Source organism: Trachinotus anak, unplaced genomic scaffold (assembly GCF_046630095.1).
Source record: "Trachinotus anak isolate AG129_WGS33_773 ecotype Australia unplaced genomic scaffold, CSIRO_AGI_Tana_v1 ptg000026l, whole genome shotgun sequence".
Classification (NCBI taxonomy): Eukaryota; Metazoa; Chordata; class Actinopteri; order Carangiformes; family Carangidae; genus Trachinotus; species Trachinotus anak.
The window spans coordinates 6,490,895-6,515,670 of NW_027273877.1; the positions used below are offsets into that span (position 1 = coordinate 6,490,895).

At 39.6% G+C, this 24,776-nt stretch overlaps 1 protein-coding gene across 3 annotated transcripts in view; it reads right to left on the bottom strand.

The window, feature by feature from the left end:
• LOC139609454 (interleukin-1 receptor accessory protein-like 1) overlaps positions 1-24,776 on the bottom strand; it is a 284,017-nt gene that overhangs the window by 206,928 nt on the left and 52,313 nt on the right. For all 3 annotated transcript variants that reach the window (XM_071464066.1, XM_071464067.1, XM_071464068.1), the window contains exon 2: positions 13,455-13,548. In XM_071464066.1, coding sequence (XP_071320167.1) covers positions 13,455-13,536 — 82 coding nt within the window. In that variant the 5' untranslated portion in view covers positions 13,537-13,548. The remainder of the gene's footprint in view (positions 1-13,454; positions 13,549-24,776) is intronic.

The window sequence follows — 24,776 nt, forward strand, 5'->3', positions numbered from 1 at the left end:
GGACTTCATCTTGGAAAGCGTTGAGTGTGTATTAGCACATTTCTACCTATGTGTGTGGTGTGCACTTCATCTCTTCACATGGGTGAATGGAGTTTAGGGTCACTTAACAAACACGCCTAGAGGAGGTTGAAAAGACATGAAGATGGTGTTCTAGATGGGTGCTTGGATTCATCATTAGTTACTCTTAAGCTTGTTTTGAAAGGGTTAAATGTATTGATTCAGCTGCAACTGCAGAGGTAGCCCACACACAGAAATTAGGTCATTTAAATCACTCAATTATAGATGTTGACATTGCATACGCATTGTATAGCTCTAATGCTGGGATCACAATTCCATGATATGAAATGTTTCCTAATCCTTCCTCCTCCCCTCCACACTGGAGATCAAAAGAAATGCTGGAATTGCTTTCTATGCCACATTTGAAATGGTTTTCTGACAGTGTAATACCAAAGTCATTTACTCGGTTGCATTTGGCTTTTGCTATGAATTGCAGAGATGTAGTTTTCTTATTTTGTTTGATGTGCCTGAGCCACACATAGAGAGTCATCATTTAAATTTTGCCATGTGGTTCAAATGAAACACTGACTTAAATTAATAAAACTGAGTCATGTTACTGAAACCTTGTTGTAATTTATGGACTGCATGCTATAGGTTACATGACTCAGTATTTTCCTGATAGATACTGTACAGTGGTCTCAGACTTTGGACCCTGTATGCCCTTTAATGCCCTGCTTACTTCTGTGGATGCTGTTTTCTGCTGAAATCGTTAAGTCAGATTCTGAGAAGGAGGGGGGGGGGGGGGGGGGGGGGGGAATGGTTAGCATCACCTCCTGGTAAAAAAAACAAAAAAAACTCCCATGCCAAACAGTTTCTTTCCAAAGCTAATCTTCTATTTGCATATTAAAGGCAAAGAAAGACGCATACAGAACCATAATCCTTAGCTGTCCTTGTGTTTTTCAAGACCAGGCACTTGGTGCACAAAAAAGCGACAGAGAGCCTTAGAGAGCGTTGCAAACAGCAAAAGGAGGCCCTTTTCATGCCTATATCACACGCTTTTAAAATCGCTGAGGGTGGCATGCACATTAAACATTATAATCAGGCCATATTTGAATTTCAATGCCGAGTAAATGAAAGGTGTTGGAATGGGATTTGGATACTTTTATTTTGGAACTGAACTGGAGTGTATCAGGGCTGGAACTGGGACAGATGACTTGTCAAAAATCAAAATAGCATAGCACCATAAATGGGTTTGCTTTGTTATGCCTCTTCCCAGATGTTTTCCCAGATGTGTTTTCATTAAACCTTGACAAACAAGCCGTAGGTTGCAGTCTGCTTATAAATAACCATCGTCCCTTTTAATTAATTGTCTTTGCAGGTGTGGAGAAAACTGTAAGGTCAGCGCCCTTGTGAAAGGGGTGTTAATCATTCATCAAGCTATGTGATCTGTCGTTTCCATCATCTGATCTGTTGATGGGAAATGATAGCATCTCCACCATTCATTAGACTCCATGTGAATGCAAGAAAAAAAAACATCTTTTGTCAAACAGCACCTAGCGGACTTCACAGTTAAGCTATGGGCCTCATTACACACACTCAGAGGCTAACACTTCAAGAATCAAACTTAATTGGCTGCCTGAACATTGCATTTTTATACAGCAATTTATTTTAAGTGTTTTTGATGTCAGATGATATGGGGGGAAACTTCCATGAAAGGCTGAACAGTGCAGAAACAGCTTAATTACTCTCTGGCAAGATCACATGCATAACACCAGCTACGGTTGAATTTTTAAACCAGCTTTGGAGGGCGAGATTGTATGTGAACATGTACTAAGAGCGCAGAAACACTTGGGATTTAGAGGTCGTGGCGTGCCATGTTGCTTGGCTACTGGCAGGATATGGAGATACCATGCCTACTAACATCTATAGTTCTGCTCAGTTAGCAAAGGATGCTAATAGATATTTGAAGCTCTTTGGATGCTGCAGCCTCTGCACTGTCACAATAAAGGCAAAATCTACAGCCTCCAACCAGAAAGTTTGTGTTGTTACGACTTAAGAGGGTCCTTCTGTAATGTCAGTCACTCCCTTTACATGTCTCTTCTTTTTCACTCCTCTTTTAAGCTCCAAGAAAAAGAGATTAGAAGCAAATTGTGTGTATCCCCAGGACTGAAATCTGCCATGTTCTCCATCTCTTTTATTTATGTTTCACAAGTTAATAGAATCTAATCGTTTTAGAAGGCCACCAGGGCTATAAAATCATTTCATGGCTGTTTGATCCACAGCTGAGAACTTTTCACATTTGCAGAGTGGCCACGATATGCCATATAAAAAGAAATGAATGAAAAATAATTCTTGTAAATTACAGATGATGATGCCCCCTCTTTCCCCTCATGGTTGACTGAGAAACACACTCTCCTGATGCAGCCCCTCTGTATATGTTTGTTTCATGAATGTAGAAGAGCTGTGGGGGAGGCAGTGCAGTGTCACGCCGCTCTGTGATTGGCTGATAAGAGACCAGAAGGAGGCTTATCCCTGGGAGAGGCCTTGGAGATGACAGTGGAACTTAATTAATATGTAGAATTTATTGATCATTGCACTGCAGGGAAATCAACTGCCATCTTCTACCATTTTTTGGGCCCTGGAGGATTGTAAATAAGCGGTCTTAAATATTTCAGCCATGCACCACATCAAACACAAGCAATAAACATGACATGGAAATATGTGACGGAACTTCACTGTAAATCATGCCAAATGAAACTACAAGGCAGGCTTACAGGGAATAGTTGAGCTGAATTTGAACTGAGCGGATTTTTAAAAACCAAATTTGGTGCATCTTAATTAAAGTAGCATTTCTCTCTCCAAACAATAGGTGCTTTAGCTTTGGATTAAATGACATACTTTCCTATGGGGGGGATACCAGGTAATTCCCTGCTAATTACAATAAAAATGCTAAGCAGAAGAATTTGAATGGGACCTGCTTGTATCTTTAGAGTAAAGAACAGTAGCGAGAGAAGCAGCCAAGGCCTGGAGAATAGAGTCAACCTGGTTTGTTTCCAAAACTCCTGCAGTGCGTCAGTCTCCTGCAACCAACAAAGGCGTACTCCTCAGTGAGCGAGTTTACATCCTTTCTCCTTTGCAAAAAAGAAAAAAAAAAAAAAGGGAAAACTGAAAAGCCCCAAACTTGGCAATACTCCCTTGAGACCTGTAAGGATTCACTGCGCTTCTGCTTGTTGCAGAAATAGGTTGATTGTGCTTTGACCAATCCCAGTTTGACTAAAAAAAGAATCAGGAAAAAAGGAAAAACTAAAGGAAAGAAAATGTACAAAGAGAACAAGAGAGTAGTGTTTTTTGTTCTAAGCTGTCATTGAGCGACGGGGAGACTGTGAACAGGGAATGAACACAGTGAGAGAGGATGTGTTCAAACTTTCCAATAAAGGAGCATTGAAAAAGGCCACACGCTGAGTGCCTGGCTGACGCGAGAGAGCTTGACAGCCTCATCAAATGCTACGTTGTTGGGAGACTTCCTGCATTCACAAAACTTCACCTCTCAAGTGACCACAGCCTCATTGCGCAGGGTTGGCTAATTAAAAATCGCAATTAATGCAGTTTCTTTCACAATGGTGACACTGAAGGCAGGAAAAGGCCACAAATTTCCCATCCAGTCACTTTTTAAACTCCTTACATGCTAATAATTGGTTTACAAGGTCAAATAGGGGAATATCTGTCACCTCATCCTACAGTTTCCCTGCTTATCTTTACTTTGTTAAAAACCTCTATATCTGGATATATTTTCAATAAAATCTAGCATCTGTAGGCTACTTTAGGTTTACTAGAGAGAGTGCTAGTTTGCCGGTCACATGGCTTTTGTCTTGCATGTTGCAGCTTTCTGAGATACCAGGAATTAGGTTTTCCTGATGAGGATAGAAAATGGATAGAAGCCACATAGATTGCAGATTTAGATTTAGATTTTACACCAGATCAGTTCTATAATGCTGAGAATGAAATCCTTTCACTTACTTTCAAGAAAAAGCTGTCAATAGCTGTGAGTAATACATGAAACAACTGGATGTGAATCTTCACTTTGAGGGTAATTCTATTCACTAACCTTCAGTTTGTGGAAAAACATGCTCATTACTGTATTAAACACATAATATAATCCATATTCCTGTTCGATGCATGAGAAAGCTGTAGTCCCTGCACTATACATCTTTCAGTTGATTTACCTATCTGTCATCCAATCTCCTTAAATACACACACCTTCCATATCATTCTTGCACATGAAGAGAACCCTCTCCAAACTGATATATATGTTTGATATGGCAATAAAATACTGCAGATAAAATACTGTGTATGTAGTTGTGACAGACATGAGAAAAAAAGCTGAAAATCTCATCTTATGTCCCAAGCCATCAATCATGGGAAATGATCCCTGAGTAAAGCTGTAAGTCTTTGGATATACAATCCATTATGGTGTACACAGATGGCTAAAAAAAGAGGAGGGAAAAATACATTTTAAGTGTGATATAGACATGTTTATTAGTTTTTATTTCTTGAAAATTATCTATTTGAAATGTAATTCTGCATTCAAATACCATTCGGAGACATATTGTTGTTTTGTTTGTTTCTCCTGTTAAAATCCTTGTTACTGTAAGTACGAATACCAGCGGGTGAAGCATGACGCCAATTATAGAGGCTGATAAAGTTGGAAAATGACAGGAGAGAATGTTGCCATGCAAATCAATGAACCTCCCCTCAGAAATCAAACTTAACTGAATTGCATCAGCCCAAAACAAAGTTAGCGCTACAATCAATAGAAAACCAATGTACTCTAAGAGTCGCAACACTGGACAAAAAGAATTGAATGTCTCTGAGATTGCAAAGGCTGAGACAAGTGGAAATCAAATTACCAGTTTGTCTGATTTCCACAAATGATAGAAAAAAAAACCCTCAGTACTTGTCTTTTTTAACAAGAGGAGGGTCTACTCTCACTTCTCAAGACAGACATTTTGTCAAGGAGGAATGAAAGTTGTCATTTAGCTCAATATTACTCCACTCAAACAGATACTGCAGGTGTGTTATTTAAGGCAAAGTATAGAATTTAGTCTCCAGTCTATAAAAAGAAATCGCAGATACTTACAAGAATAAAAACAGGTCAGGTTTTTGGTCAAACAGCTTCTTGGGTTACGCCAGTTAAAATCTAATGATAGTTATGGGATTAGGCTTCAGTGTATTGCTTTAATTATTCTGAGACATCTATCTGACTCCCCAGTGATCCTGTCTGTCCTCCAAGAGAAAGACGCCAATCAATGGCAGCAATAACCATCACTTCTAATGCACAGGAGGTTGAAGAGAGATGTTAGGTGAAACATAAAGACAAGCAAGGTGACAGAGAGAAACAGCAAAGAGATGTTTTATTTTGAGAGGAACTAAAAAGAGCAGCCTGCCATCTCAATTGTGGCAGAAGCGGGAAATGACATACACAAACATGAATATACAACGCTTGTGCCAAGATTGCTAGATAGACAGATACATGCGGGTAAAAGCCACAAAGAATGAGGGGGAGTACCCACATAGATTAATCATGCAGTGCAGCCCCAGGTTAAAATGTGTGATATTTTTGGGTACAGTCCCATTGCCGCCTCCAGGCAATTTGCATAGTACTGAGAGACTACAGCTTCATTTCCCCCTGTGGCTCAGCCTTATGAGAGCTGAGCAGTCAAGAGGAATTAAAATAATTTCCGGGACCATTGCTGTTTATGTCCAAACTGCTCTGACCTTATTACAAATGTTACTTATTTACTTTTCATATTCACAGTTTTTCTTTTTCTTTTTTTTTTCTTAGGGGAGTTTTATTTCCCTGAAGTCCTCTTCCTTAAACCTGAGAGCCAGATTTTCTTAATTTAAGCAGTGGCCAGCCTTCTCCATGTTTAAATCCTCTTTTGGACTAAAGCTCATTATCATCCACACATATAATCTCTCAAATTGGTACCAAACGCCCCAGCTGTTAAAGTGGGCTGCATAATTTGCTAAGGGAGCCTGAAATGAACGTATTATCTCTCAGAGAGAAATATTAAAATGGAGATAATGCAATATTTTGTATTTAATGTTGAATGCCTGCAGACAGTTGAGGTTCCAAGACAATGAACAGATAGAGCAAAGCACAACAAATAAAGGTGAGAAGAAACCTGAAGTATTTCAATCACAGAATTTGCATGTGCTTAAAAGTTTTTACCCTGTAGTTCTCCACAGCTAAAAATTTGCATTCTTCATTTTGTGTTGTAGTATTTATTACCACTAGCAGTACTATATTTTATGGCTGAGAGTAAACTATCATTACTTTCTTTAAAAGAGGGCAGACAAATACTACAAATTACATAATCAAGTTTGCTTGGTGCTCTAAACAATTTTAAGAGAGCAATACTGTCAGAAGCCCTGTCTGCAGTAAAAACCTTTTGATGGAGACTTCACAAATAAAATCATCTAAAATAAATCACACAAAAGGAACTGGAATAACATACAAGACTGCTAAGCTCAAGATCTAATTGTTTCATGTTTTATGAGACTAAAAAAATCTCACTCAGCTCACTGTTAACTGTGGAAGATCACCATGGTAACCTGCTGCACGGCTGACCTGCTCTGGAGCGGGTTAACTTCAGAGGATCAGATCAAACTCGACATCAGCCTGACTACTGACCAATCAGATGATTGAAAAAGATGAGTCTAACAGGATCCTGACAGGGACAAAAGGGTTTACAATAACCTAACCAATAATCAGGAGCAGTAGATATTTTAATAGATCAGAAGAATCATTTTTCTGGTTGAAGCTTTCCCTTTTCACTCTGGTTTTAAAACAGAGCTTTTAACAAACAGAGGGAGAGTTTATCACACTAAAGAACTATATACTGAGAATTATAGCTGCATTTCTTTGATTCTTTCATTCTAAAAATAAACCCTCTGTTGCCTTTTCCAAGAAAACAAACTGTTCCATATTTCCTGTGATTAGGAATGTAAAACGGCAGTCCAGACCGATCAGACATTAACTCCTCGTCTCTCATCTCCTCTTTGTTCTGGGAACAGATACAGTCTATTATTTGTAGCTTTTCTATGTGCATCACATATTCGTTATAAACCATTGGCGCTGCTTGTAATGAGTCATCTTTTGTTAAAGAGTATCTTTGGCCAGACTAAGTTGAGCTCCCTTCTTGGTTCAGGTGGTTGCTTTTGTGTGTTCTATGATGCAGGTATCAATTTATTTAATCTATCTACTGTGATTTTAAAAAAATTACATTTTATTAAGAACATAGTAAGGCTAAGTGGTAAGATTGTTTGCCATTAAAAAAAGAAGAAAAATGTGTTTGCAGGCATATCTGCTTGATTGACAGGTGTCTGAACCTATTAGGTCCACCCACACGTCCAACCCATTTCCTAAATCTGGATTTCACTAAACCCATATCTAATCATCCCAGGGGCTCAATACCCCTATGGGTGACATTTTTCTACAGATACATCTTTGATCCACATGTAGAAACACTGACAGTGCACTTGAGCTTTAAACACCTGAACCTTCAGCCTCACACTGCATCTTCACAGATCTGTAGCCCACTTCACACTGTTCTTGGCATTTTTTTTCTAAATTGCAGTGGTGTTGTAACATTATTACAGGTCAGGAAACAGGCCGCGGAGAGACCATTTCGCTCATAAATCAGGTGATTGATCGTCATCCATCTCACACGGAGGGCTGTACCATGTGTCTCCAACCCAGAACACATATCCATAGTAACCCTAGTTGTCAAGAGGCCTGTATCTGGCACACTTGTTGAGTGGCTTCTCTCTCTCTCTGAGCAACGGGAGGGAAAACAACTCCATGTGGCAAGCCATTACATTTCTAATATCATGTGTGTGATCAATCTCCCCTGTGGCGCAGTGGAGGCAATCATTCAACATTTGTGGCAGGTATGTGGTATTGACTGAGGGAAGATGAACCGCAGGTATGCATGGATGTGTGCCTCTGATGCATGTGTGTGTGTGATGGAGAGAGTGCTTGAATTTCAGCTTTCAGTTTTAAATCTCAGCTGAAGTTTCTTGGATTTGTTTTAGAAAGGTTTTTTCCACCTAATTTCAAGCCTTTATATCCCAAATTGATACCATTTAAAACCACAATTGTGTATCTGATGGCACTCTTATATTAATATGCACTTTTTATTACCTCTGCAAGAATTATCTGTCATTCAGTAGTTTTCATGCGTAACAAACTGACACAGTAGAAAGGGTCACCACTGCTGTGCCCCCTCTCTCCCTCAAAGTTCTTGCTGACAGCTTCCTGCCATATTCAACGTCCTTTAATATCAATTACAAAGTCAAGTAGCTTGCTATAATTGAATTTGTGCTGTGCGCTGACGTCCCCTGTTAGGAATCACTGTCTTGTGCAATTAAGACGGGCCTCGTTATTGGCCAAACTGCGAGTATCCCCATTAATGTGGGGGGAAGATTCTCTCCTGTAACTGACGTATTAATGTTGACATCCTCCTAGAGTTGTGCATTGTGATGGGTGTGAAGACTATAAACTTAATTGACTCTCAGGATGTCCTTGATTCTTCCTCCTGTAAGAACAGAGCGAAGTCCGTGAAGAGAAGGAAAAATATATGCTGTGGACCTACTGTAGCGGCAGTAGATAAATACATGGGGAGAGACAGATGATGAGCAGCTGCACCATAATGGGAACCAAGGTCTTGTGGTGGTGGCGTGTTTTATTTACAGCTACTCTTCATCAGAGTGACAACCTGGGCCCTTGGACCATCCTTAATAGAAACCTGAAGCAGAGAGGGGATTCTGTATTCCATTTCCAAATGGGAACACATGTCACAGACCTGCTTTTTACATATGCATGAGTAACAGAATGATGCGTTCAAAGCGAGTGAGTGTTATGGGTAATATATCGCTGGAATTACTGGGAGACTGTGGAAAGGTAAGCATCATTTGTCTGGGGACTCATCAATGTCTGACAAAGAAATGGGGACTAATGACTACAGCAGAGGGGAGGAGAGAGGCTAAATTTGTCTCAATCAATGTCAGAGAATATGATCATGAATCTACAGCTGTCATCAGTGTTCACCGGGGGGACATGTGTTAACAGTTTTGTTAAGGGGTGACTTTTAGTGAATATAAAATAGAAATGTAAACTGTAAATAGTGAAGCAACCAGCTGGTGGATGGAAAAGCTGAAAAGCAGCTTGTTTTTCAAAATAACTTGTAAAAAGATTAAGCTATTGTCCCTCCAGTGTCCATTGGTCAGTGGCTGACAGCAACACTGTCCCTGGTTTCATGAGAAATCAACCATGATGAATAAAAATGTCTGACAGCCCTTTTTAGAAGGGTTTCCTAACTGCTGTGTTCATATGGGACATAAAAAAGAATTTTTCAGGTTTCTTACAAATCAAATGAGTGTTCAAATGAATCAAGCAGGGACTGGGACAATTTCTGAACATTATTCAAGCTTTTCTCTAAGAAGAAAGCCAGTTCATTCAAGAGCTGAAATGATGGCCTTGTGGTCACTATGACAAAGAGACAGCAGGTCCAATCCTCAAGACAGCATGTGCGTCATCAGTAGACATGCTGGAAAACTGCTCCTAGGCAAGAGGCACCACAGTAAATCACTGCGGAAAACAGAAACTCCTGATGGCTGGGAAGTGGAGGTAGCAGCATTGAGTAAAACCAAAGATAAGTAGACATAGCAGAGCTCAGGTGTAATACAGATGAATGGCCATGCAATTAAAATATTTTAGAAAACTACTGAAGTATTTAGGTAATGTTCAGCCTGTTTAGTCATTTTCGTACGTGCATATACCCTTTTTATTTTACTCTGTATTCAGGTCTGCCAAAAGCCATTCTCAGTACCCTCCAAAGCTCTTTCTCACTTTGATTGTAATCCATGTTCAGAGGTGAAAAAAAGAATAAATGCATAGTTATTACTTTAGAGAGTCTAAAGTGAGACCTTACATGAACTCTCAAGTTTCTATTTCATATCAAATAAAATGCAGCTCTGTGGTGCACAGAAAGAGGATTCTGGTCCATTCAGCTCACTGCCAAGTTACCAAACGGGCACATGACGGGATTTTTCACATAGCTCTTCCAAGCATCTATTGTATAGTATGGTACAAGTGGCCAACAAGGGAGCTTATTGTGTGTTTAAGACAATAACAGCACCACAGCCCATTTTCAGGGAGCAGGACCTTTTTTAACTGACCAAGAAGTGTGTGAGATAGAAATAGACCAGCAGCTAGAGTTTGTCTGTAGATCACTCAAATTCACTTTTCATCAGAGAACTGAACAGACAGATTTCCAAATTTTTCATTATTTTGAAATTCATGCTCAATTTTTACCAATAAGTGGGATATGCAAACTTCCAAACATATTTTTTCTAGCATATTACCAGCTTTAAATGCTGGCAGTGCTTTAGAGAGAGAGCACACCATGTTAAAAGTCTTGATGAAGGCCAGTTTAGACAGTAGATGTGTTGCTTGTTCACTTTCCACATGCAGATTTTTCCACTGGGAAGACGACAAGCCCACTTCTCTGATCTTCAAATCCAGTGAACTGTGATGTGTATTCTGACCACAAACAACCAACAACACTGATTTACAAGCAACCGGGATTTGAAATTCCTGCTGTAACCAGTGAGACTAAAACTACACACTGTCTCTTTGGTAACATATTGTGCTTATTAGTGAGATAGCTAGTCACACATGGTATTATGACATGACACAGATACATATAATTCCACTACAATGCTGCACAACAGGAGAAAATATCTTCAAGCTACATCAAATCAGATGTTATTTAGTATTAGTCTAAGCATGTTCAAAACACACACATCATTTTGCACTGAAAGGTCAGAAACTTATCATAAACGCCAATTTTGACATGGACAATAGCCTCAATAAACCAGAACGCAATGCAGATAGAGACACTCCACATCAAACAAATGGCATGCAGTTCAAACAGAAGATAACTCCTGGAATGAATTATACATCATGGCTTGGCCATCATTGACTGATAATATACAACAGTGTAAGAGCATCCAAGTATGGGGTTTTACTTTAACATCTAACCTATATGTGCTGCATTAAGCAGAAATAGATGTAATTATTCTGTTTGCCCAACCATTCAGGCCATATCAGCATTCTAACAAAGAGGAACCACAGCAGAGGACAAATGGATACCTTCTCCTACATATGCATGCTGAGGATTAGTATGGCAGATATGCATTGTATGTTTTTGCACCGTTCCACCCTGAGTGCAAATGCAGACAAAGCATTACTCAAAGGGGAGTGTTTTGAATTTAATCATCTACAGATAATAGCAGGGCACATGCAGCACTGTGCAGGGGTTTCCAGAGTTTGAGTGTGTTTATTTGTGTGTATGTGTGTTTGTGTGTGAGTGCGTGCGTGTGTAAGTGTGAGCCCAGTCAAAGGAAAAGTGAGTGAGACAGTGGATTCATTGTCCCTGAGGGAGTCAATCAAGTCGTTAAATTAATAGGATGACACTTAAAGGTTTCATATACAGTGAATTTCTTTTTCTCTTTTGAACAAAGGTACAAACAAAAAGCACTTTTTGAGCAGCAATGTCAACTGGATCCTCATGTTTTTCCAGACAAAAATTAATTTCAAGTATTTGGCTCTGATATAGAGAATACAAACATTTCCAAACCAACCAAAGCTTCAATTGTCATAACTTTCATTATAGAAAGCAATAATGCAATTGAAGTTTAGGGTTTTATATGAGACTGCATATATATATATATATATATATATATACATATATATATATATATATATATATATATATATATATATATATATGTATGTATATATGAGCAAACAGACTGCAACGTTGTCTCAGAAACAAAGACACCCTAACCCCAGAAAAACGTTTCTTTGAAAAATATACTTGCTATCATACCAGGATACTCACCTTCCAACCCCCACTGCTTTTTTTCCATTCCATAAAAATCAAAGTAATACAATTTCAAACTGGCTTTCATTGCCCAGAATCCCTTTTTACAGTGGTGCTCTAACTTGCAACCAGCATGGTTTCTAATAAAGCCATACAATCTAAAAGAGAAAGAACAAAGGACAGGGGTCTGGCTCGAATGGGGTGTTCATTTATCAGTGGACACGTTTCAAATCCTTGCTCCAGGCAATGGCTCGTGAAGCATTCGAGGAGATAGCCCATAGGGACTTCTGCTGGAAGAGCAGAAAGCCCTTTGATGAGCCTTGGGCCGTTTCTGCACCTGTGTCTAATATGCATGGGTAAAAACCCAGACGCAAGCAGCCTCTGGACAGTGAAAAAACAGGCAAAAGATTTCCTGTATGTTCCATATTAGCCAGTGTAGATGTTCCTCGCTTACATCTGTTCTTTTGTAGAAATTATCCTTCAGCCCACAGAGGCGTGCGGTACTTGTGTAACAACCATATTTAACAGACACTCCAACAGAGACCACAGTTGCATCCTTAGATGCAAAGTGATTCATGGGTCCAGAGAGTAACTCACTCATATACTCATTCATCTGTTCACTCACTCACCCACAGCTCGCCCTTGCACCTAGGGGGCCGATTTAAGCATGGGAATGTTAATACAAGTCGTTGAACCGATATCATTAGCTCACTTCCTCCAAGCAGTACTACAATACTACTGAACTCAGTAGTCTTCAATGCATCTACTGGCTATGTCTGCTAATATTTTGTTTTTTTATGAGAAAAGTTAATTGCGCAAAATAGCACTGATATACGTATTTAAAGAAAAGCATGGTCAAAACAGAATGTAAATAACTCAAGTCTGCACTGATAAAAAGGAGATTTAAGCTGAATAATGAAGATAAAACAAAATAATCATGAGACCAACTTCACCCACTAACACAAATATATCTGTAATGCAGAGTTAATAGGTTCTCTTGTTATGTGATTGAGCAGCATGTTGCAAATACTTCAGGAATAAACATGTCAGCGTTCTTATTTTTGTTCTTATACCATGCAGCTGATCAGCAAAGATCGACAATGACATATTCTATCATCACTCACTGGACTGGACTTCAAATTGAATTTTTGAGTGTTTGTGGACTTAAAAATCAAGCTGTTAAAAGGCAGGACAGCTCTGTTTTTCATCGTAAGTGGTTGGAGTCTCCAAGTACAGCAGCACAAGGCCATGTGATCCCTCTGCTGTTAACTTAAAATGATTTGTGCTTTCAGGCCAAAAAAAAAAAAAAAAAAACAAAAACAGAAGAGCCTTGAAATCCTGGCAGGTCCCAGGGAGTCAAACATCTGTACTAATTAATGTAGCAGTTGTAAATATTTTGGATACTGTGAGTACAATAGAAACTTGCTTACATTTTCCCTCTGTGTTCAGAATTGTCTTTCATTAGAGGAGAAGCTATAGTAGTTGCAATAAAAAGACAAGACTTACCTGAGCCTCTCTTTGACACCACTTTCAGGCAATGGACCACAACGGCATGAAGCAGGATCAGAAGAGGAATGGGAGCTTTCATTTTTTACCAGTCCTACAAGAAAACAAAAGCTTGCATTATTACTTGGTACTGAGGCAAGCTGTGAACACACCGAAACCATCCAAAACATCAAAAAAAGAAGAGATAATGATTTTGGCAGGAGATGCTTGATCAAAGCTTGAAAATATATATTAAAAAACTCTGCAAGTTCTGAGCCAATACTAAGAACTTTTACGAGCCCTAAGGTCAGATGGAAAAAATCCTGCACCTCTATGTGCAAATTCTGTTCTCCAAAGCATTTGTCTGCCTGCTTTATTTACGCCAGTTTCTCTTCAGGGACTCACTGTATAATGAGGGCGAGGCTGTTGATGATACAAATGTCAAGACGCATTTTTATCAAGGCAAACCTGAGTTTGCTGCTACAACACTAATCCAACTTCTCTCACAACCAACATGACATGCTGCTGTCATTGCTGCTGTTGTAATTAATAACACCATTACACATATATGTATCACTATTAGTACGATTATTATAACAACCGGTCTGACGGTGCGTCAATAAAACAGTATGTACAGCTGTGGTCTGTCTCTCTTCTCTCTCCTCCTCTTCCCCCTCTTTGTCTTCTCTCCCCCATTTCTATCTTCTGAATCGATCCAGTGGAGGCAGATGGGGGAGGCACACCCACCCTGAGTCCGGTCCTGTCTGAGGTTTTTAGTCTTCACTGTCACTAAGTGCTTGCTTGTGGTGGGAACTGTCGGGCTTCTCTCTATAATATTCTAAGGTCTTGAGCTCACTCTGTAAAGTGTCACACTCTGAGCACAAGCCCAGTCAAACATTGGACCCACTGAAATCAGCTCATATCTTGGCCAGTAGAGATGCAGTAGAGATATGCTAAAGAAATGTTTGAGCTAATTTAGAACCAGTATCTCCAGAGAAGTGACAAGTTTACTTTTCGACTGTAGATTTTAATAAGTGATCTTCTGTGTCTTCCACCCATAGACATCACTGAATGCTCTCCAGGCCTTCATTGCAGCCATCTACAGCTCTTGCTTGCTGTGGGGTCTGTCTACCTTCTGTCTGCCCTTCAGCAAGTGAATAGACATCATTTGCACTAAGTACTGGTGACTTACTTGGCCAGTTGAGGATATTCCATCTTATTATTCTGAAAAGCTCTCTGGTTGGCTGATGTCCTGCTGAATTATGAATTATTGCCAAATAACTTTTGATGGATTTGGCTGAATCTGAGAATGCATAATGCTCAGAGTGAACCACAACCATGGTTGACAGGTGAGGTGGTGCCTTTCGATCACAAGCTGCTCCTTTTTTTGCTGCTCATTTTCGTTGAGGTTGATTTTTGTTTGATCAGTGCGCCAGAACTCTACCGATGAGTTTTTGTGTGTTTTAGTGAACTGCTGCCTGGTCTCTGTTTTTGAGGCTCACCAGGCATTCACATCTTGTTGTGAATCCTCTGAGATTATAGTCATGTACTCAGTCTCTTCAGACTCTTCAAGTCTTCTCTTGATCTTTCACAAGGGAAAATGTCCGCCTACATGCTGAAGAGCATTTTTGACTTGCAAGGGTTTTTCTTCACCATACAAGCCATTTTCCTCTCATTCACAATACTTGTGTTCCTCAGTCTACCGGGTGGTTTGCCATTTTCTAGTTTTCTACTTTTGATATCTTTCTGATGGTTTTTTCCTTTTTTGATTTTGGTTAACTCTTTCTCTCTCATATTGACTGAAAACTCTACCACAATCTAAATGACAGCTCACAATCAACTCTGAGCTCTATCTCCAACACAGTTCTTTCAATTTTGATGTAACCCTAATTAAATTAAAGCTGTATTTCACATTGAATGTGCTGAAACACAGAGCCGATTGACCAGAAAATGTGTAACTGCCCAATATACTTACATTCTTGACTGCACATATTCCTATTTTGCAGCAATACAAGCTTTAAATTGTAATTTTCTCTGGACAATATCCTTTCAGCCTTGGAATAAATATGAGTTGAATGTTTTGCCAACAAGATGAAGCCATTTCCTAGTAACTGGTGAAATTTGTTCTTTTTATTGGTAGTAATTAAGAAAATTTATCATGCTGCAATGTGACAATCATGTGCTTTATCTGAGCAATGCACACCATCTAGCCAATCAGGACTGAGGATAAACTGTGGCGAAAAAAAAAAGCTCACTGCAGACAAACTTTATCTAATATAAAATTGGTCTGAAGATCATTAAAGTTAACAGTGATTACTCAGGTTTTGCCTGCAGCTAATATTCCTCAATGATACACTTACTCAATATACCCGTCCATGAAACTGTATAAGTCTTCTTTTTGTTTGGCTAATAATTGAACTCCTTGCTAGAGGCCAAAGTGCCATTTTCTGCTATGGCTTGACAAGATGCCAGTGTAGGCTACAAGGACTCTTCCATTGGCATTTCAGTCACGACAAAGATGCTTCACATAGATTCCACAAAGCTGCATCAGAAAGGCTTTGAGGGGAAACCCTGAAAAGCCACAATAACCCTTGAGACACTCACAGAGGCATGCGAAACTGGCCAGCAGCCAAAGATGGCGACATTGCCGTGTCTCCTTGTCAAAAGGCCTATTGTCGTCAGCCCTTGCTTCCTGCAACCAATGCCACCTCAGAAAAGCTACACGGCACCACACAAAAATCTTATCTTTTTAATTAGTTTTCCATGTTGGGCGCAAACTCTGCAACAAAGCTGTGGTATCCTTCTTTGGTTTGAACACAGAGGAAACGACTGATTCACCAGTTCTGCTTGGTATCCCTCCAGCTCACAGTGATATCCTGGACTGCTAGACATCAAAGCAAACACTTATTATCACTGAAAAGGTTAAAAACGTGCTCTTGCGATGTAGGGTAATTATTTTTTTGTTGATAGTGACTATAGCAATGAGCAAATAAAACTGGTGGGTACACTGATCATACGCTGTGCCTGTATGTGTGCACAGAACAAAAACTGTGGATTATGGGATTAAATATATTAAAGAATCACCCATGAAAACATGACATCGTGTTTTGCTATAAGCTTGTTGAGAGGAAAATGGCTCCAGAAGTGAGGTTTCACAAGCCATTTCCAAGGAAACGGATCGCATTGTTTTTTTTTTTTTCTTCCCAATGTTGGTTATATTATAAATACGTTGTTTTGTGTTTTTCACAGCCATTGATTAAGGTAAGGTTTTGAAGGGTAACAATATAACCAAAATAGAAAATCAGAAAAAGTAAAAAAGACAGAACTAACTAATACATTGTAAATGTAGGTAAAGGGAAACAATACACATAAACTACACACTGCAGCCGTATAATGATTGTCAGTGGCATCCAGTGGATCCTGTGCAATGGCGTTGTAATTCATTACAACAAGTGCCATTATAATTGTACATCGTGGCATTATGCAGAAAGAGCAACAAAACACTGAGGTTTCTCGGAAGAAAAAGAGAAAGGTTAGGCAATGTCAGCTACATACCACAGTAAACAGGACAAAATATTGCTCTGGGCTCAGTGTTTATGATTTAACAAGGAACTAGACATTCAGACAGTTCACTATAGACAGTAATCTGACAAATATTTTGTTAATTAACCAAATAATAATTTGGTCGATAAAATGTCACAAAAAAGGGGAAAATTCCCATCACAATTTTCTAAAGGGCAAGTGGACTTTTACTAGCATCTTCATTTTGTCTGATCCACAATCCAAAACCCACAGAGATTTAGTGAACTATCACAAAAGACAAAGAAAAGCAACAAATCCTCAGAACTAATATGGTGGGAGTTGTTTTTTTTTTTTTCTTGAAAAATGACTTTCACAATTGATGCTTATCCATTTTCTGTCAGTCAACTAAACTGTGTCAGTAGAGCTGGGGTAGGTGAGATGAGTGGCGCTGAGCCTTCACTGGTGGTGGTGGTGTGGGGGAGTTAAAGTTGTGCTGAGGAGTCTTAAAGCCTGAGGGAAGAAGCTGCCCCATACTCAGCACATTCCTGTGTATCTCCTGCCAGATGAACAGCAGGATGAGCAGACTCAGGCTGGACTAGACTGTCCTTAACTGTTGTGTGGGCTCTGTGCATGCACCTCATCTCACCAATGCTGGGCAGTGATACAATAATGATGATATTCTGGGTGGATTTCAACATCCACTCCAGATCCTTGGCCTTGTGTGTGTGGTGCCAGGTTGTCATGTGGCCAGTTGGGATACTTTCGATTACCTCTCTGTAGAAGTTTGAGGGAACCTGGAGCACACAGTAGAGTATATGTATTTCACAGTATTCACAGTGGGAGTGTGTCTGCCTATCCAAACTGTCTGTGGTCTGGTGATGGGAAAGTCCACAATCCAGTTACATAAGGCAGTACTCAGACCAGTGGAGCTTGTCAAGCAACATTCAGACATAGGTACTGTTATTTTTAAAGTGTGAAGGCTGAGTGTAGATGATATCTTGTGATCTGGTGGCACCATATAGTTGAGGATCTATGACATGCTGGACCACTAGCTTCTCAAAGCGCCTCAGGATGATGTGGCTGGGTGCTGCAGGTTGGTAATCTGAGGCAGGATGCTGCAGACTTCTTAGGTAGAAGTACAATGGTCACTGTTTTGTGGCAGATGAGTTTTCCTGTGTAAGTGATGTGTCGCATATTTCCGTTAAGACATCAGCTAAATGCTGTTTTCAGCACACAACCAGCTTCACATTCACTCTCAGCAAGGTCTTTCTCATGTCTGCTGTATACACAAGGGCCAGGTCCTCTGCTGAGGATATCAAAGTAAGTACAAAAAGGTGCTGAGGTGCTGGGCAGGAAGGTCCCCCACGTATTGATGTAGGCATTCTTGCTTTTGTAATCCGTGATTGCCCACGACATGGCCATGCGGTTGCTATTTGCGGTGAGGTTCCTTTCAAGACTCTACTTTCGCTGTGTTCAAAATGACTGCTTCCCATCTCACTCTGGTTCTGTTATACACTTCGACTTCAACTCACTCAACTGAAAGCCACTTTGTAAGCTCTGGAGAAGGTCCTCACCACATTTATTGTCTGTATCATTACAAGATGATCAGCTGATTTATGAAAAAGAAATGCTGATGCATAGTAAACATTTTTGGTATGGTTCTCTTTTTATCCAAGTGCCTGCACTCAAAACTGTGGATCTGCTACAGTTAAATCAGTCCATGATTTAACAACTGATTTTACTGATTACCCAAGTCTTTTAATTAGCTGAGTTTACTGGCAAGAAAAGAAAGGAAAGGCGCTCTCAAGATGGAGGAGGAGATGGCTTGTAGCCACCAGGAATGGTTGAATAAATATTGCCATGATTTCATTGTGCTCATTTTCTTCCAGATAACTGAACTGTTTCCCAAAACACAGTAAATGATAGTGGTTCATCTTTCATTTTCTGCCTCTGATGTGGATGGAGTCTATTTAAGAAGATGGCCACCTGTTTGAAGAGAGCTACTCAAGGGCTTGTTGAGGTCAAACACTCAATTTGTTATCAGTGATCATGAAAAGGGTGTCAATGTATTATTGTCACTATCGTCTTACTTTTTGGCACATGGTTATTAGCTAGTGATAAGTGAAAGATTCGGTGCAGCTGTCTAACTGTCAAGAGATATGATCAGGAATACAATAGAGCAGAAAAAAGCAAGAAGAGTTATCCCTCTTCAACAAATGAATGGATACTGGATGACCAAAAAATATGAAATCTTCGAAAAAAAAGTACTCCCTTAGAAACCCCTCAATGAAAGCTTATCCTGTCAAGAATCTCAGTGTGCCATTCTTTAAAGAGAAGCTCATCCAAGAGGTGCTGTCACCTGCCTCTCATTCTTTGATTGTTTTTTTTTCCTCGAGCATCCACTTTCTCCCCTCCCTGACAGTGTTTCCTCCTCAGCGGATTCATCCAAAATTCAATTACTTTCGAGGAGGGTTCAGCCAGAGAAATGGGGCACTCTCTCAACACTCTTGGGGCTCAGAATTAGCCCTGAGGAATGCATCTCCTTCTCACACTCACACACAAACAATTTCAGCAATCGACGAGTGAGGCTTTACTGCTTTACTACAGCTCACCAGATGGATATTAAGATGATGATTTATACGGATCTCTCATTTCAAGTCTCTCTTTCTCTGTCACACGTTTTCTCGGGCTGTTCACACTGAAGGCCTTCGTGCTCAAATCTGAACAACTGCTCATATCTGATGTTTCTAGATGACTCTTCATATCTTTGTAGGATGTTACCCACATCAGATACCAATGGGAACTGACAGCAAGCAGCAATATTAGACATCCGTTTTTTGTACCAACACTTCTCCTGCTTGTTTGCAAAACATTTCAGTCCAAGTTTTGATGGAATTGAGGTGTAAAACATGGACATTTTGCCTCTTTTTGTTGTTCCAGTGTTGAGTCTTTTTATCCTGTTGTTAGTGGATTAAAAGATGAAACAATCTGAACAGGATTTGACTATTTATTCAAATTTTCTTAATGTGTTTTATGTATATTTAAAGGAAATCCTTCCTACAACCCTGATTATGACAAATTCTGATTCAAGCTCTTAAGGCTAAGTAGCATGCCTCGAATCACATCTCACAGATTGAAAATGAAAACATTCATTAGAACTGCGACACTTCGATGTTTCGGCATGAACAAACCACCCTCTCTGTCTCTGTGATTACTCCCCCACCTCTCCCCCATGTCACCCATCTGCCCCCTTCCTCCTACCTCCAGTCAGAAAATTGGTACTCTGCTTCGTGAGTTATTAACATTTCTATTTGTGAGGAATACTCTTCAAGCCCTTACACCCTTGGCTGACGCACACATACACCCACACGAGTCTGTGCTCTCCTCACTGAATTATTCCATTTCAGATTATCTAATAACCCTGCAACCAAAAGTCTCCATGTTCTTGACATGCATGGAGGAAGTGAGAGAGAACGAGAGAAGAGGTTGCTTCTTGAATGTAATCAACATCTCTGAACATTTAACATTGCAATTGTCTGCAAATAAATGTTTATTCTGCGTTAGTATAAAAATATGCACAGTCCATTTCCTCCCCGGAAACAGTGAGAAAAAAAGACGCCATACATCATCAAGAGCACAATTCACAAATGAATAAGGAACAATTAAATACACAAACTGTGCATAGAAACATTCGGTTGATAATTTGTCTTTGTGTGGTGAGAATAAAATCGAGGACAAGACATGTTCATGTCATTCTGAGATTTCAGAGATATCTAAGCTGCCACTGACTATAATAAAGGGTTAAAATGTGATATCTTACATTGTTAACCATCCAGTTATAAATGTTGAGCTCTCTTCATTTCATTGTGATACTAAATTATTACAGATTTGGCCAAAACCAGGATTTAAAAACAGTCTGTACAATGTTTTCTTCACATTTTCCATATTTGTTTCACTGTTCAAACATATTGCCCTACAATATGGTCTAAATGCTGTTTCAAAGCCTTAACCACAATGGTACAAATATGATTCTGGTGGTGGAATTCTAATAATTTTCATTTCATTTATTTGGGGGCTGAAAAACTCAAATCCGAAAATGAATCCACAAAATATCAAACAAACTGAAGTTGGCAAAATCCCAAGAAACAACACTGAGGATACATGACCTGAGCGTCCTCGATGGTAGCTGCGTCTCTGTTCAGGTCAAACGGTAATTATAATACACTGCAGTGTACTCCTCTTCAACCTCCCACTGAACAACTTTAGCAGTTCAGCACAAGTTGCAGAGTCATCAGTCTAACTTCCAAAGATGTAAATTAGTTAACGAGGAACACATGAAAGCAATATTATTATTACCAGCTGCCAGTTTGAATTCACATTCACTGCCAGTCAGTATGGCATGCATTTTGTCTAACAAGTGTTTCTTTCATTCCGAAATGACAGCTTCAGAGTTTTACAATAACCTCTCTGCCTCTGGGTTTAAAAAATCTTCTGTTGCTGTGATGCACTTACTGTGAAGAATTCTCCAACATTTGTTAAATCTTCACTCAACATCTCTACTCTGGGAATGATGAGTGTTGAACTCAACAAATGGCCAAATAAACAACTGGCTTTAAAATTTAACTGAGCTTTCAGCTTTCCATTTGACCTCAACAGTTATAAAGCCAGTGGAAATGACAGAATCCACTTTCTGTAGGTGAAATATGGCAGATATAGTATATAATGTATAATTTATATTTTTTATTTTTGGTCTAGGGAACTGTTAGCCGCAGCACTTTCAGTGAATTCTGTAGACACACATAAACGTGCACACACATACAAACTATCTTTGCAGTCACGTCCAATTCTTAGTCCCATTCCCTGAGCTGCCTGCTAACTAGATTCTTTATCCTGCCTGGCTGTCAGGGAAATAAGGATGACATTAAATGAACGGAGCTCTCTCTTTGGATATTCCAGGCCAGTGGTGAGAGGACTGAGGGGGAGCCTGCTGGAATCACTGAGAGGAAGAGGTGAAAGGGGAAGAGAGGATGAATGAACGCTAGAACAGGGAGGACGAGGAGAAGACATGAAGCAGTATCATGAGACGTTGAGGCAGCAGAGCAACTGCAGAAACATGCAGAGAAGCAATGACTGGGGAATTTAGTTTTTCTGGAACTAAATTCTTATGCAATCTATCCATGTTTCACTGTGTCAACCATCTATAAAAATGTGTTGATGTGATTTAAAAGATTAAACCAATTTGTAGCATCTGTGCAGAAATTTTCCAGCATTAATAGATGTTGATTTTTCAGAACACAGACAATTATTAGGGGTGTCAAAGGGCTGTTTGTTCACTTGTGGCTGCCATGGGCACTAAAGCTGCAATTCAAACTGTCTAGAAGTTTTAAATTCACTGTGATGGATATGGATTTATAGCAAAATAGCACAGCGATGATTTAAATTAATACTGAATTTGCTGCTCTGCTGCCACATTGCAGATCGTTTAGTACTCTTTGAAAGAATGCTACTGGCCTCAAAATAGCCTCTTTTTGTAAGCATTTTTATTGGTAATCAATTTCCCAGATCACATAGCACATAGAGGACAGTAAATACATTTTGATAGACACATTTCTTAAGCTAAACTGCTCCCTTTATACTATTAAAACAACTGCACACTTATGTTAAGGTAAAAAAGAAATGCCTGGTTCATCCAATAACTTGTACTTACAGCAGCTATATGAGAAGATAGCTGCCCCATTGCCCCCACTGCCCCCCCCCCATTTGATCTTCATGACAGATGTCTGTCAAACTCTCAAACACGGCCAGAGTTCAAGGTCTGAAATAGGATTCACCTCAGGAGGAAGCATGCTACAGTAGCTGCTGAATGGCACTTGTAAAACTTCATGCTGCGGGGTTATCTGAGGGGTAACATCAGCTATCTATAGCAGCAATAGGTGTACTTGAAACATTCCCACTGCTAACTGAAATGAAAATTCATCAAGCAGAGGTAGAGACTTCCAGTGGCAACAATGAGATATTCACGGGCTGAAGCATTTCTCTCTTTATCTCCCTCAAACACAACCTCTAACACACATTTTTACTCAACACCTAAAATTTAAATCTGTGACACTGAGACTGATCTGCTGCTGAACCGCTGAGTCTCCAGCTAACTCTACACTATGCTAATGCTATTCATTGGAGAGCATCAAAGTCTGAGCTCTTCAAGGACCTCTGACTTTAAGAAAGTAAAAAAAAAAAAAAAAACACTGCATATTTTATAGTATACCGGTAGGAAAAGATTTCACTGGATATGTCTTTTTTTTCCTGGTGGTCTTTAAAGAAGTAGGACAGCAGCTTTTTACAGATTAAAGAAAAACATGAGCAGCAACCAATAAAATGTTGAATATTAATGTTCTCAAACGATAAAAATGTAGAAAGTAAAAGCCTACAAAAATGAGAACTAATGCCCTGGCAGATTCGGTAGTTTGCCAAATCACTTCAACTGAATATCCTCACTGTCTAAGCAGCAGAACTGTGGGCTGATTTAGGGGGGAATGAAAGAGGATTGTCAGATTATTAACACAAGTTAATAAACGCCTACCCTGCAGCAACTATTTTCATTAAGACTGTGAGACATTTATCTTGCTTATTTTAATTTTTTTTTTTTTATCGAATCGACCACAAGGAAGAATCAACTTCAGCCAAAAGCAGAACAAATGTACAATCCAGTCAACAGCAACAAAAACAAACAAAGCTTTTGAATGAATAAGTCTTTCCCCGAAAAGATAATGTGCTTGAAACTGTAGAGTCAATTTATCTGACTTTGTACGTTGAGTTTGTGCACTTCTTTGAAATACTGTACTTCGGCTTTCAAGGAACAAGATTGTTGTGCAGCAAGTGCCCTTTAAATTATTTGATTGAAATATTTATCACACTGTATCATGGCAGGCAAGCTGTTTTTATGTTGATATTTAAACCAAGCAAAGCAAAGCAAAGCATACTTCCCATAGGGAGAGGTGGGCAAACAGCAGATGGAAAATAACGTTTACACGTCATATATATTCAAGGGTCCATAACCACATTGCAAAAGTATGCACACACACACGCACACAAACACAAACACACACACACACACACACACACACACACACACACACACACAAACCTGTCAATGTGAAAGCGATTTGTCTTCACCGCACCTTTTCTCAGAAAATGTCCCTTGCATGTCAGCCCTGCAAGCAAAAATAAACTTAACTGCTAAGGTGAGCAGACATGTTGTAGTTACCACTGAGAGCTTAACGGCGCAATGCAAATAAGCTTTCACACAATAACAGACGACCCACATCTCCATGCTAGGCAGCCGAGATTCAATATCGGAGGACAAGGAGTGCTGCGTCCCCAGGCCCTTCTTGTAAAGTGGCCCATAAATCAAGAACCCTGTTGAGAGCCGGTCTCTGTGGGTCTGGGCCAGCAGGGGGAAAACAGAGCCACGCTCTGGCTGGGAGGAAGGCACACCACTAACCCCTCAGATGTGATGCAAAGGATGTTTTAGCAGCATACAATTATGACCATCATTAGCCACTGGGATTGGATTATTACTGCAATTGTTATTACGTTTGAATATAGATGATGCCATAGCTCAGGGTGTTCAGCCATGCATGTAACTGGACCAGGTCAAACTGTATATACTTATTAAATGCTGGTAATAAATATCAAAGCTCTCACAATATATTATATTTGTTGAGTACTCAAAAAATAGAGACATATTTAAAAATTTGTTGAGTTTAACTTTCTGGTACTGGCCATTACTCTAGGTTTACAACAAGAGTGAGGACAGGATGA